General features: G+C 38.1%; 3 protein-coding genes across 7 annotated transcripts; all 3 read right to left on the reverse strand.

Moving 5' to 3' along the window:
* Positions 1-724: 724 nt before the first annotated feature.
* LOC129568525 (uncharacterized) lies at positions 725-2,938 on the reverse strand. Of its 4 annotated transcripts, none has more exons than XM_055446518.1 (3): positions 2,894-2,938; positions 2,313-2,407; positions 725-2,240 (listed from the first exon to the last, which is right to left on the reverse strand). In XM_055446518.1, exon 3 carries the CDS (start codon positions 2,194-2,196, stop codon positions 832-834), a length of 1,365 nt encoding a protein of 454 aa, XP_055302493.1. In that variant the 5' UTR covers positions 2,197-2,240; positions 2,313-2,407; positions 2,894-2,938; the 3' UTR covers positions 725-831. The 4 variants fall into 4 exon arrangements, with proteins under 4 accessions (XP_055302493.1, XP_055302491.1, XP_055302492.1 ...); XM_055446516.1 differs by having other exon boundaries at positions 2,737-2,928; XM_055446517.1 differs by having other exon boundaries at positions 2,710-2,928.
* A 242-nt stretch (positions 2,939-3,180) lies between these two features.
* On the reverse strand, positions 3,181-7,804 carry LOC129568515 (uncharacterized). Of its 2 annotated transcripts, none has more exons than XM_055446498.1 (5): positions 5,631-7,804; positions 5,484-5,540; positions 5,120-5,189; positions 4,103-4,837; positions 3,181-4,017 (listed from the first exon to the last, which is right to left on the reverse strand). In XM_055446498.1, the coding sequence occupies exons 4-5, from the start codon at positions 4,828-4,830 to the stop codon at positions 3,360-3,362; spliced, it is 1,386 nt and encodes a 461-aa protein (XP_055302473.1). In that variant the 5' UTR covers positions 4,831-4,837; positions 5,120-5,189; positions 5,484-5,540; positions 5,631-7,804; the 3' UTR covers positions 3,181-3,359. The 2 variants fall into 2 exon arrangements, with proteins under 2 accessions (XP_055302473.1, XP_055302474.1); XM_055446499.1 differs by having other exon boundaries at positions 3,202-4,017; positions 4,103-4,834; positions 5,631-5,708.
* A 2,074-nt stretch (positions 7,805-9,878) lies between these two features.
* Positions 9,879-14,775, reverse strand: LOC129568576 (uncharacterized). The gene has a single exon (XM_055446630.1). It carries the CDS (start codon positions 14,773-14,775, stop codon positions 10,054-10,056), a length of 4,722 nt encoding a protein of 1,573 aa, XP_055302605.1. The 3' UTR covers positions 9,879-10,053.
* Positions 14,776-14,788: the final 13 nt, after the last annotated feature.

The raw sequence follows: 14,788 nt of genomic DNA on the forward strand, positions 1-14,788 counted from the left end.
ATGGATGGATGGATAATTTTGGGGACTTATGACCGCTAGCCAATGAACCTAAACAAAATTGAACCAAAATACCCAAATATGTTCAGAAATACGCAAAAGACTTCTTGGGCATAGTTATTTCTGTATGGATAATAACGAGTTTATGCGTAGCTTACCTTCACTATGATCGACTTTTTCCCAACAAAAATTCAGATAAATTTCACTATTTTATAGACTTGTTTGATTATTTTGCAAATAGACGACAATCACGATGACTAAACACGTACAGAAAACACTTTTACAAATCAATCGAGTCTCTTATCCAATAAATATTGGTCATTTATTGTTCGGTGACTTTTCGTTGAGCTCCGCTTTTGTTGAAACGCTTGGTGTAATGTTGCTGTCATTTATCATGCTTTTTCCAGAGGGCGCTGGTACGTTTCCTACATGAACCGCCAGTTTTAAATAAGGAAATTGATTAATGTCCAATTGGATTGCAATAGTGTACGGGTTCAGATTGGATTCGGAAATTCGAATAATACTTACTTATTTACAACCATTTTTATTCGCATATACAAATTAAACAAATCCATAGATCAGTGCTGTAAAAACCAAATTGGTCGTATGAGAATCAAGTTCAATTAAAATATTTTGGCAAAATATTATACTTTCAAATTTTTATTCATGAAATAAGTTTGTTAATGAGATGAAACATCAATTTTCACAGACATTTAGTTTTAAACGGATTGCATTACAACCTAAATCATAGAAATATTATCAATGGAAATTCGGTTGAAAAATGAAAATTTTGTGTAGAAAAAATGAAATTGTGGCAGAATGCTCGCAACGAATTCAAATTTGACTGAATTCGAGTGAACGAATAACACCACCTTTCATGCGATCATTTTCAGCATAGCGATAACGATGTTCCTTTTCGTCATTATGAAATTTGATGACAATTCCTGGTTCAATGTTCACCTCGTCAGATACGTATTCAAAGCTAGTACATATCGGGTAACCGCAATCAGTCTCTTGCTCAAATATGATTTGATACTTAAATCCGCGACGAATGATGATCGGTTTGGGCAATTGAATGCGGCCGTTTCCTTTACCTTTGAATTTGAAGTCTTTATCATCGTGAAGAATGTGTGAAACTTCCTCGCCATCAACTTCACGGATTTCCATGATCGTCAGATGGCTTTTCCAATCTTCATATAACTCTTCAATCCATTTGTATTTTCTGAAATATTGAATTCCAGTGCAAACGATGGCTTTCAGCAGCAAATGTTCGTTGGTTGAAAATGTTGTGACTTCATGTTCCTTGATATGATATGGTTGTTCTTCATCAACGTCATCAGTTTCTCGTGAGCACTCAAACGTCTGAGTCTGTGCGTCTTGACGTCGATTTTCGTTGAAGAACTTGGGTTTGTGTGTGTCAGTGGTGATCATTTGCACAATGTCCTTGTGTTCGTCAGCCGTGAAAACGGATGTCATCGAATACGAATCAAAAATAGCGGCGAACTCCTCCATTTTCATGGAACCAAAGCGAATGTCGTAGAATGAGTCGCCGAGATGAGCTTGAACCGCTTCCTTGGTCAATGTGTCTTTTTTACTGGCTGCTTTGACCCACGCCATGCTCGCATCGAAGACTTCAGCCTCAGGACATGACAGTGTATCCAATTTCAATATGCGGCCAATGGTTTTCTGGTCACATTTCAAGAAGCCAGGTGACTTGAGCACTGCCGTAGCGTTGATACTGATGCTGGCCTCACACAGACGTTTCAATTCGTCAATATCAAAAAGTGTTGCGGTTCCGTATACCATGCAAACGTTTTCGACCGTCAGATTGTCTTGCAAAAATAGGTCACAAACCTTTACACATTCGGTCACGAGGTACATTTTCCCCAAATTGATGACCTCTCCGATGTTTTCGGCAGTCAATCTGATTTCGTCCAGGTAGAAGAACTGTAGAAACTCCTTGAAACCGGCGGCTGTAGCGTCAACGATGGGAACTTCATTCTTCTCTTTCCATGTTCCACTGAACATCGCGCGAAAAGCTTCGCTCACAGCCGTCAGCAGGATTTTGTGCGCCGGCACACGTTCGGGCTTAGCATTTTTGGATTCAAACAGAAAGTGTACATCGGCTGTATCGTCTTCCAGGTACAACTTTTTGCCAGCTGAAGACAGAGACTTGCTGTTATACTTGCCGATCGACATTGTGAATTCAATGGATTCTGCTCAAAATCGTTATTCTGTTGAGGCTAGAATATGTATCGATATAAAAAATATTGGTCTCACGAAGATAAGTTATATTCTTAAATCTCATTGCTCACCCTTCTTGCCCTGCAATGTGCCTGATGAAAATGAGTCGATAAATTGCGAAATACCTTTGATTTGAGGTTATGCGACACTGGGTGTGGTGAAATACCTATAAATCACATAGAAAAAATCCACAAAAATATCACACCATGGTCTTAAACATGAGCACAAGTTATATTCTTATTTTTCATCTATTTTCGCTAGTGTAGTGGTGTGTGTTCGATAAAGGGTTTCAATGATAAGCTAAATGTGCAAATGAGTGACAATTGTATGTTCTATAAAGCAAAGACAAATTTCAATTTCAATGTCCAAATAAAGCATAATTATGTTGGTAGCTTTAGTCACTATTATTTTATGCATTTTTCAGCTTAAATGCAAAATTTTGAAATGATTAATAAACAAGAAAACTACACGTATATTGTACGATGTTCGGGCTACCTTCGAATCAGTTTTTACTTTTGTAGGATATTCTACTGACAATTCACCAGAATTTTTGTGGTGCTACAATATCTTTGAATGCTTTTGATTATTTTTGTGACACGATAAATCCGTGTGTTAGGAAGAAAATCGTATTTTTATTCGGTTCTAAACTCACAGCTTTGTTCTGCACTCAATTGCGTTGAACCGCACGATAGGAATGGCGTCTCTGTTATGGTGCTCGCTTGTTACATAGTTTCTGGCACCATGTTAGAGTGCGCTGTCGTCTCATTTTAAATTACATCAACAAAGTGAATATTTGCATAACAAAAAACATGTTTTGTCTAATCTGAATTGTAGTATCATTTCATAACACATCCTTTACATTAAAAACACTTGATTGAAACTAATTCTCTATGAAAAATTGAAATGGGAACGACTTCCTAGACAAACAGTTTGGAATAATTTATTCTTATTTTTCATGCTTATTTCATACGTAGATCTTTATTTGTGTTTATACATAGCATACATGCTACTTTAAAGAAAATTACACAGAATACAACGGTATTCTTTATGTTCGAAACGGGACAAAAGCAAAATTATAAACGACCAAAACCGAATTACGTAGTAGAAAAAATCTAATTTTAAAATGCGCTCCGTTCAATGTTGAGATCAGTACGGAAACCGTATGTTTTCAAGCATTTTGTACTTGTGGCCACCTTCCAATCGGGCAATGCTTCGGAAATCTCTTTAGCGACAGCATTTCGTCTCGGGATGATGCCATAATAGAATCGAATGCGCACTTTGCGTAGCGCGCTGCAATTCAAAATGAGTAGTTTTAGAGCTTCCACACTAAATGTGTCGACGTATTCGGTGATTATTATTTCCTCCAAGTTCTTGAGTTTGTCAGCAATTTCCTTCAATTCATCGTCAATGTTTCCGTACTTTCGATCAGGGTTGAAGTTCAATTTGGATAAGTGCTCCGCTCCTGTCACGAAACTCAGAACGGCAGCCTTTGAGCTTGCGAACCCAAACAATTCCAAATCTTTGAGTTTGGCAAAAGACAGTGGAATATTTCGCAACGGTGCCGATTCATGTTGGCAAATCACTAGGTCTGTAACGTTTTCGAAGTGAACGATCCTGGTTCCAATCGATGTACTAAATTCGAGGTCGTACAGTTCCATTTGTGTCAATTGTGGCATATTTTTGTTGACTGTCTGCAAGAATTCGATGATGAGGTACTTCTGACCGCCGTAATCATTCACCAAATTGGCCATTTTGATGTTTGGAAGAACGAAGGTACTGAAAATGAATGCGAATTGAATGTTGTTGTTCGATAATAAATGCAACGTTTGATCAAAATCCTCTCGAGAATTCTAAATCTTACCCAATTTTCTTTGCCATCTTGATCAGTTGTGGTGAGGCTGTTGAGCTGTTGAGAAAGTGCTGATGATCACCAAACCCACGACGATCTACAACAAGTTGGTGCACATTTGGGAAATTGCTCATTGTCAGTGCGATTTTCGATGTGAGAATACAGTTTTTAAGGCAGAGTCGTTTCAATTTCGGGAATGGCTTACGGAGCTTGTTGAACGCATCACCGCCATTGTACTCGAGGATGAGGTGCACCAACGAGTCACTGCAATGTTCCATAACCAACCGTTCGATGGCTTTCCAACGGCGTGTATCAGCAGTTTTGTCATTTTCGGCATAGTCGATTTCGAGCGTTGACACCAAGTGACCAAATACGCGTATGAATCGCTCAGCATCAATTGTATCGGCGATATTAATTGGCAATGCCTTTGGATGGTTCTCGATGTCATCACGAAAACTGGCCACCACCTTATAAATTGGATTCGACTTTCCAGGGCCTTTCGACAGTTTCGATTTATCGACTGGAATTTCTTGCATGCTCAAACAAACTATTTTATCACCATGTTTCCGACTGTAAACCTCGCACGCAACACGGTTCACTTTTTTGTTAGAACCAATGATATTTATCAAGCCATTGATATTCATAACCTCTATTTCCCCCTCGTCAATTGTTTTTTGACGCTTGGCCGGCTCATATGCTTCGTCATCACGACCACGTTTCGATCGCAGTACACGTGACATTTTTCTTCTGAAAGAAAATGACAGTTTGAATTTTTTATGTAATTTTTTACTTTTCCAGCGGGAAAAAATATGGATTGTTTATTGAAAACACGAAAATGATTTAAAAATAAATAAATTTACTGAAATATATAACTAAAGCACTGAAAATTCCAGAAAGTATGTCTACCATGCAATTTTTTGTTCGTGCTAATATTTGGCGCAGATTTTTTTTGTAGATATTCTCAACTCAAACTTTTGTTTTCAATCAAATTTAATCAATTATTTATTCGAATGAAAAAAAATCACGTACCTGAGCTGGATTGTAATTCAGTTGAAATTATATCGGACTTTCACAAAGAGTGCAAACCTTCGTCTTGTACCTAACGAAATCGAATGAGTGAGTTGTGCAAACGATCTAGCAATAATTTGAAGTTGATGTCTTTGAACGCACTCTTAGTTTGACATTTATTTCGAATCGAAATTTTTGATTCGACTGAATCACAAAAGTGAGGTTAAACGTCAAAGAGTTTTTCAATCAAGCATTCTTTTACGCATCAACTCAAATCAATTTTAAATGAAACTACTGTAGAGTTTCAGAAGAAATCTTTCGGCTGAAGTAAACCAAGGCAGATTGTTTTGACAGAAGTTTTCCGTAGAATCGTATAGAAACTTACCTTAATAACGAGTAAGATGATTTTATGGAATATTCATTGAAGATCAAATTGTGCAATCTAATGAATTGAGAATATTCACAATTATAAACATTGATTGTCTCGACCTAGTCCATGTATTCATTATATTATTATATTATTCAGCCTTACCTCAAAATTATTCGGTTTTCAGCTTGGATTCACATTTTGGTCATGAGCAATAAAAGGAAGCGATGATGTCAATCATCCAAACGAGAGACTGGAGCAAATCGAAAGCGACCAGCAAATAACGTTGTCGTGGCATCTCATTTGAAGATTGTTGACGTCAACAGCGATTGCGTTGGACATGTGTTCAGCTATTTGGGTCTGATGGATTTAATCAATTTGGCGGAAGCCAACAAACAACTTGGACAAGTGGCAGCTACAGTTCTTGCCCAACGATACAAACGAAAAACATGGGAGTTTGACAGAACTCACTTTTCGGGGGATTGGACATATACAACGATTTAAATTTTCGATAATGCTATTATTATTGTAAAACCGGTCACAGCTTTCAGAATTGTACGCCTCTTAAAATTAAAATTTTGCCATCCCGAACGACAAGATGAAGAGCTTCTGAACTATGTCAACGAGCCCAAATTTAACGTATGCCGGAACAAAGAAGCCTTACAAAAGTGTTGAAGAGCTCAAGATTGTGTATGGAATGTTGAGCTCCGAGCAATCGCAATTCAATGAAATTTTCCCACAAGTTCGTCGATTGGAATTGTTATTTGTGGATATCCCCGATAGCACACGCTTTCAAACCAAATTCAATCAGCTTGAACACTTCAAAATAGTTTTTGGTACTGAACGTGGACTCACAAGACGTGACGTTAAAAATATCAGACGTTTAAACCCACAGCTACAAAGTTTTAACCTGTATGGTTTCTTCGAGTTAAAATTTTGGGACTTCGTCAGCAAGCAATTGAAACAACTCAAAGTCCTTATAATAGGGTAAAATCAGAATGAATTCAAAGAGTACCCAACCGACCCGATCAACTTCGAATGTGTCGAAACCCTCGTACTGCATATACGGTGCCAAACTCTCACATCTCACTGGGCCTCAATTTTTTCCAAGAAAATTTCGACAAAAATTGAGGACAAAAAATCTAACTTCTGCAAATGCGATCAACAGGAAACTTTCAGAATCTTATTTTTTCTCCAAAAAATGAAACCTCAGAAAGTTTGAAGCCAATCTGAATCGATTAACGGGTACCTCCCATACTAAATTGTCCAAAAATCGGTAAGTAGATTGGTTTCAAACTTTCAGAATCTCATTTTTCTCCCAAAAAATGAAATCCCAGAAAGTTTGAAGCCAATCGGAGACGATTTACGGGTACCTCCCATACAAAAGTGTTAATTTTTTGAGGTATTTCTTGGGGCATTTCACAAAATTCAACTCTTGAAGTTTTGTCAACAAAATTTTAAAAATTACGAAATAAATTCGTCTTACGTCGAATGACAATTTTTTTCGAGTGAATGAAACTATTCCAAAATCTTACTTTCCAGAAAGTATATTTATTCGTTTATTTCAGGACCAATCTAACGTTTCATTCAGTACAAAAAATGCTTTCCCCGTGTCTAGTTGGATTGCAATGGCATATTATTCACATTGAATCATACACATCAAGAGACTTTGCTGAAATGAAATTAATTGTTCAATAATTCAAATTCAACGAAAATGTCCACGCAAAAAAAAAATATTTCCAAACTTTTATTCGTTAAATAATAGTATTAATGAAAAGAAACATCAATTTCCAGAAACGAAACAAAACATTACAACCTTAATAAAATTACAATCGGAACAAACGAAAGGGGACTTATGTGACCAATAACGTTTTGGCTGGCACACGCTAATTGAATATTGCAAGATATTACCATTGATTTAGCATTTGAAATTAAAGTTGAAAATATTTTACAACTGATTGGTAGTAATGAACAACTCGAAAGATTCCACATGTACATGTAATAAATTTTGAGAGTGTTTAGTGAAAAAATCAGTGATATATAATATATCACATTAGATGCAAGCAATAAATTTTTCGAAGAAATATATTGAGCTTTTTCTTTTAATTAAAATTCAAAAAATCAAAAAGATAAGATTAAGTCAACAGATTTAGTCAAACAGATATTCAGCAAACCTTTGAATGCAACAATTTAAACAGTAAATGAAAAAAACTTAAAAAAAATGTGATTTTAGCCGACGCTGATATGCATTAAACAATTTTTCATTGTACAGTAATGTAAGTTGGATCCTATTTGAAATTTTTTGGCGTCAATATCTTATTTCGACCACTTACGATGACAATCGCAAATCACGGAAAAATTTGAAATTGATAATATTTTATTGGTTTGCTGATTATAAGTATTTATTAGAGCAAATATCTGTGTTCCGCCAAAAAAAATTGTTTGGATTGATTGAGGACACTCAAGTGTGATTCAATCATCCGTATGCAAACTGTAGAATGCTACTGCTTCTTCTTTTTAACACATACTGTAAGTCGCCATATTGGAAGAAATAATAACAATACACTATAAATATTCAATATAGCCGCTTCCATTGTGCACGGTTGTGTGTACGATAGTGTGAAGAAGAAGAAGTAGTAGCATGCACAAAAAGTGTATTGGTTTTCATACGGATGGATTCAATTGTATGGGATATTTTTAATTTTGTAATGATACAAAAATAAAAATAAAAAAATTAATTTTATTGAGAAGTAGGGGGAAGACGGGCTATTCGGATCACTCGACTTATCTCCGAAACGGTACCAGCACCGTGACATATGGAACCCACATTAAATGTGTTGTTATTTGCCACATATTTGGCAGCTAAAATGAATATGCAATGTGTGTGGGGTATGCCATAAAACGGCAAAAGTGTGTTTTGAGTCCTTTCGTCAAAATATTTTCATCACCACGGAATTCCGACTTTCTTGTTGTTTTGGTGAAGCAACGTATTGAAAGGTATTATATTCTGGAAGCTAATGTCGAGTATTATCTATGAATAAAAACAGTTTGGATAAATATTTGGTGCGTGATATTTTTTGGGGACAAAATTTCGAAAATGGTGCCTGGGGGCTATTCGGATCAGAACTTTTTACACAATTTACTGCTGTATATCAAAGTTTCATTGTTTCATTACGCATTTCATGTATTTTCAATGTAATGTTGATCATGTAATCCTGATATTGGTTAATTTTGAGGCTCATTTCTCAAATATTTCATGAATTTTCTGTATTTTTCGTCCTATTCGGATTCTGTTGAAATTTGTATAATTTTTTCGTGACCTATTTATTGTTTTCTATTTTATTTTGTTCATCACGTTTTATTTCAACATAATTGGCACTTGTGAGCATTAACAACATTTCGCCCCTTCTGTTTACATTTTTCGATGCTATTTCATACATTTTAGTATAATTTCATTCAATTAAGTTGAACACATCAACAACATTCCCTAATTTTGAAAACTTCAGTAATTAGGTTCCAATTAAACTGTTGAAATACCAGAAAAAGGACTCTAATTCCGCAAAATACTGATTCAGAGAGTGTTTTTATACTTAAAATGCGACGAAATGAGGGTGATCCGAATAGCCCCCACCTATGATCCGATTTGCCCCCACATGTACCGAATAGACCCCATGTCAGGAAGTCCAAACATAGGCCCATATCTCACTACCTGGACACCCAACACAAAAAGTTTATTTATGTAAAAGATAGCTTAGGAGAATGGCTTTCCAACGATATATAAAATGTGGCAGTTGGTGGTCATTTTCAAGACAATATGAGTGATTTCGAAAAAGTGATCCGAATAGCCCCCTCTCCCCTGCCACACTTCCGGTACTTATCCAAACAAATAAGATCTTAATCAAATTTACGTTACTTATATTTCAATTCTGTTTCTTTAAACTACTCTAAACTTAATTCGAAACGGAAATAAACAAAGCTGTCGTTTACAGACTAGTACATTAGCTCATTTTTAAACGAAAATCGAATTTTTTTTTTCAATGAACGAGATTTTTTTTTGTACCCTTATTTTGCATCAGATTAGCTTCAAATTAGTCAATGTTGTAGATTGTTATAATTATTATTTGTTTTTCACTTCATGGAATTCTCTTCTCTAGATATTGAAATCAATTTGAGCTGAATTCTCCTGAAAGTCCACTGAGTATCTCGTTTGCTCAATTGTGATCGACGACTCATTACTTGTTACTTTTTTCTTTCACCAACTTCTCGTGTACAGACAGTTACATTAACTTGTGATAACTTTCAAGAGATGAATTTTTATTTCGTTTCAATTGTTAGTTAACAAATGAAATTCAATGAATTTCATTCAGTTTTTTTCCGGAATTCTCGATTTTAAACTTGCAACTTATTTCCGAAAATATTTTAATTAAAACATTCTTTATTTGCATTATTATTAAAGATAACTGACAGAATTACACTTAAATTCATTCATTGTATGTCCTCAAAATGATAACTATATCTATCCATATCGATTTCCCTCCCTTTCCACGGAAATAAGTTCATTCTATCAACTTAGGGCAATTGCGATTTACTAATATGAATTACGTTTCAGTGATTTCGACCTTGACTGTAACAGTTTGCTTATCTTTTTTCCTAGCAAAGATCTATTATTTGGATTTTTTATCATTGTAAAATGATCACCGTCTACAGCAATAACATCAAAATTGGTTGAAAGATTATAATTTTCCCATCCGAGCATCGGAGAGTTGAAACATTTCCTAGAATCATCCACAATTTTCTTATAAACGTTATCCAAGTGTGCAGTAAACGGAAACAACGAATGCAAATCTACTGCCCTGAATAGATAGGTCTTAATAGGTAGTACATCGACTTGGACTGATGCACATAGCTTTTGATAATTGTGTTGCTGTTTCGCTAGCGATGCCTCCCATTCAAAATCTATATTTTTAAAATCTGTATTCATCTTCTTCATCTCGTCAACTGCTTCATTGAGAGTCAATTCTCTAACACGGGCTAACCATTTTAAATTATCCATCGATTTGAAAACTGGAAATTTGTGGAGTAAGGATGTCAAAAACGTCACAGTTTCGGTATTTGTATTCGTATTTGTATTTTCAACGGGTGCATATGTATCGATAAGGCCCAAGAATGAAACAGTAAAGCCACATTTTAGAAGTTGTTTTGTTATTTCATAAGCTAGAATACCGCCAGCTGAGTATCCAGCAATTGTATAAGGGCCATTTGCCTGAATAGTCCTTATAAGATAAATCATTGCTTTGGCCATTTCCTCGATGCATGACGGCTGTTCATTCTCAGGCGATGACCACGGTAGAACATAAATAGGATTATTTCTATCTATGTCATGGGCTAGTTCGAAAGCATAAGAAATATCTCCATAACCATCTGGCAACAAAAAGAGAGGTTTTTCGCTCCCGTATTGACGAGCTGGTATAGCGACATCACAATACAATCGGTTGGAACGGTTAGTTATTTGTTCGGATAAATCTTTGAGTATTGGAAAGGAGAATATACCACGAGCATCAATGTGAATATCACTGAGCTTAGCTTTGTTAGCGAACTTCATCACAAGCAGAGAGTGGCCACCCAATTCGAAAAAGTTGTCATGCCGGCTGATACTCTCAATGCTCAGCAGTTCACGCCAGATATCTGCTAGTTTTTCTTCCATTTCACCCTGTGGAGCTTCATACTGCTGACGAACAAACGCCTCATCATCTGGAGGCGGTAGTGCTCGACGGTCTAGCTTTCCATTGAGTGTGAGCGGCAAGGACGGTAGACACATGTAAGCCGCTGGTACCATATAATTAGGTAGTAGATTCGATAAATATGTGCGTAAATCTTGTGCTATTGATGTATCCGCATCGGCCACTATATAAGCTACCAGACACGCATCTGATCCATTGCCATAAGATTGTACGACCGCCTCTTGCACCTGCGGATGTTTGACTAAGTGAGTTTCGATTTCGCCAGGCTCAATTCTGAAACCGCGGATCTTTATTTGCTGGTCGATGCGCCCGAGATAGACCAAATTACCATCAGGCAGATATCGCGCTCGATCACCAGTTTGGTACATGCGTGCTGATGAATTGTCACTGAATGGGTCGGGTAGAAAACGTTCCGCGGTAAGTTTAGGTCGGTTCAAGTAGCCACGTGCCACACCAGCACCACCAATATACAATTCTCCCTCAGCTCCCAATGGTACTGGCTCGCCATGTGTATCCAGAAGATATATCTGAGTATTTGCAATTGGTCGCCCTATCGTTTCAATTACTTCATCATCTCGTTTGAACCTATGCAACGTTGAGAAAAATGACGTTTCTGTCAGGCCATAGAGATTACATAGCTCGTTGAGTGAAATTCGTGAGAAAATACGTTTGATCAAGCTGGATTTTAGTGGTTCGCCAGCCAATTGGAGATTACGGAGTGACATTGGTAAGGAATCATCATTGAGTATCGCTGCCATGGCAGAAGGTATCGTACTGATCATAGAAATTTTAGAGTATTTTGACAGTGCGATCACATTTGGTATGACATGTAATGTTGTTCCTAATGACAGTGATGCGAAACATTCATATAGAGATATATCAAAATTCACGGAGGTTGAAAACGAAGTATGCTCGAAATCGTCAGCTGTAAATGCCTCGTTGATCCAGTAAATGCAATTTATTGCATTTCTATGTTCAACCATTACTCCTTTCGGAGTTCCTGTTGATCCAGAGGTGTAAACGACATAGGCTAGATGGTTTGGAGTGATTCCAACTTTCGTAGCGACTGGATCATCGATTGGCAAATTGGTAGGCAATGGTTTGTCGAAGTCAATCGAAGGCATTTGATGGTCTCCGAGTGCTTTCCGGCCAGTAGCGTCGGTCAACATAAATGTAGGGCTAGCATCCTGTAGGATATGGGTCAGACGTTGACTCGGGTAGACCGGATCAAGTGGTACATAGGCGCCACCTGATTTTAGAATACCCAGTATGGCTACGATTGATTTGACACTTCGTTTGATACAAAGGGCAATACAATCATCTGGTTTCACTCCTTTTGCGATCAGGTAATGTGCTAGCTGGTTGGCTTGGGCATTGAGTTCACTATAGGTTAGAGTCACTCCTTCACATTCCACAGCAACAGCCTTCCCGTTGCGTTCTACTTGTTGCTCGAATAAATGGTGAAGGCAGTGGGAGTTTGAATAATTATCTGTGTTCTGATTCCATTGATGCAGCAGCAACATGCGTTCTTCTGGTGGCATCACTGTCAATGTTCGAATTGGTTGTTGGGGTGTTTGTATAAGCGTATCGGAAATTGATTCCAGAGCTTGTTTCATATAGGCACAAATTCGAGCCGCTGACATTGATGACACCACTTGGACCGACAATGTCAAAGTATCATCATTGTCATCTAGCGATATAGTCAACGGATAATTAGTTAATCCCTCACTTCCTAAGTAGGTGACTCCAGGTAATGAAGTTTCGAATTGGCTGGTCGGCTGATTATGACGATAGTTCAACAGTGCACTGAACAGAGGCAGGCCAGTTGGAATTCCACTGCAACGTTGTGCCAACACAAGCGGTGCGTGTTCGTGTGCCAACAATGTACTCAACCGAACATGGGTAGTGCGCACTGCGGTCACGACACTCGTCTCATCAATATCTAATCGCAGTGGGAGTGTGTTAATCATCGGTCCTAAGGCAATGTTATTCGCCTCTCCATCATGTAATCGGCCAAAGAGGACGGTCCCAAAAACAACTGCCTCGCGTCCGCTCGCTCGAGAAAGTACTTGTGCCCAGGCAAGATGACACAAACTAGACAGACTGACCCATAAATTCCTTGCATGCTGTTGTAATTGATCAATCAAATCTTTCGGCAATTTCAGCTGCACTTCACAAATATCAGACTCGTCCCAGCCACTATGGCTCAAACCAAATGGCAAAGTTGGCTCATCAATATCGCCAAGCATTTCACTGAAGATTCGTTTATGAGCAGCTGGCTCAAATCCTAAGCGAGCACATGAAACCGCTTCTCGGAATGGAATGGGGGTCATCAGTTTATCACTCTCGCCGTCAAGTATGGCATAAATTTCGTTGTGTAGTTGCTCCTGTGTACTATTGTCACCAATTATATGATGCATCAATTGTAATGCTATCCAGTTCCCGTCAGATGATGGCGTAGCCATCAAACGCAATAGCGGTGCTTGTGTCAAGTCTAATCGGTAATGACGCGGATTAAATTGCTGCCTTAACTGGTCAAATAGTGATTTAGTGGTATCTTCCAATTTAACCTCGGTGACAAATGAAGGAACCTGTCGCAAAACGACCTGTGCAGGCTCATTGAGACCTTCATTAATAAAGGCAGTACGCAAAATATCGTGTCTAGCAATTACTCGTTGCACGGCGTCTGTATAGCGTACAAGTGATGTTCGGTCAACGAAACTGAATTGGCTCACTATCAAGTATGGGTCGCCCTTTTCGGCCATCAGATGATGGAACAACATACCGTTCTGTAATGGAGCCAATCCATAAATATCTTGAATATTAGATACTCCGCCAGGTACCTGTGCAATAATTGCATCAATTTCTGACTGAGAAAGATTAATTAGAGGTAACATTTCTGGAGTAATCTCTGTGCTGTTTGTGGAAATAAGATTGGGCGGAATAGTCACTGTCTGGTAGTGCGTAAAGGTTGATGCCAACTTAGCCAGAGTGGGAGCATCAAACACCTCACGTACGGTGGTGTTCAGCCCGATTTTTCTCAAACGTGCCAACAAGCGAATGACCAACAGAGAATGGCCCCCCAATGCAAAGAAGTTGTCATTACGACTTATACGATCAATGCTTAGCAATTCACACCAAATATCGACCAGTTTTCCCTCGATTTCACCCTGTGGGGCTTCATACAATTGGAGAGTAAACGCATCGTCGTCCGGAGCCGGTAGTGCTCGTCGATCTAGTTTGCCATTGGGTGTGAGTGGTAGGGATTGTAGACACACATACGCCGCTGGTACCATATAATCAGGAAGTATCGTCGATAGGTAGGTGCGTAAATCCTGTGCTAATGGTGTATCTGAATCGGTCACTACATAAGCTACCAGTCGAGCATCTGATCCATTGCCGTGGGGCTGTACAACCGCCTCTTTCACCTGAGGATGTTTGACTAGATGGGCTTCAATTTCACCAGGTTCAATACGGAAACCACGGATTTTCACTTGCTGATCCATGCGTCCGAGATAGACCAGATTACCATCAGGCAGATATCGTGCTCGATCACCGGTACGGTACATGCGTGCGGACGGA

Source organism: Sitodiplosis mosellana, unplaced genomic scaffold (genome assembly GCF_009176505.1).
Source record: "Sitodiplosis mosellana isolate CC-2019 unplaced genomic scaffold, AAFC_SMos_1.0 Smas_scaffold_20, whole genome shotgun sequence".
NCBI lineage: Eukaryota > Metazoa > Arthropoda > Insecta > Diptera > Cecidomyiidae > Sitodiplosis > Sitodiplosis mosellana.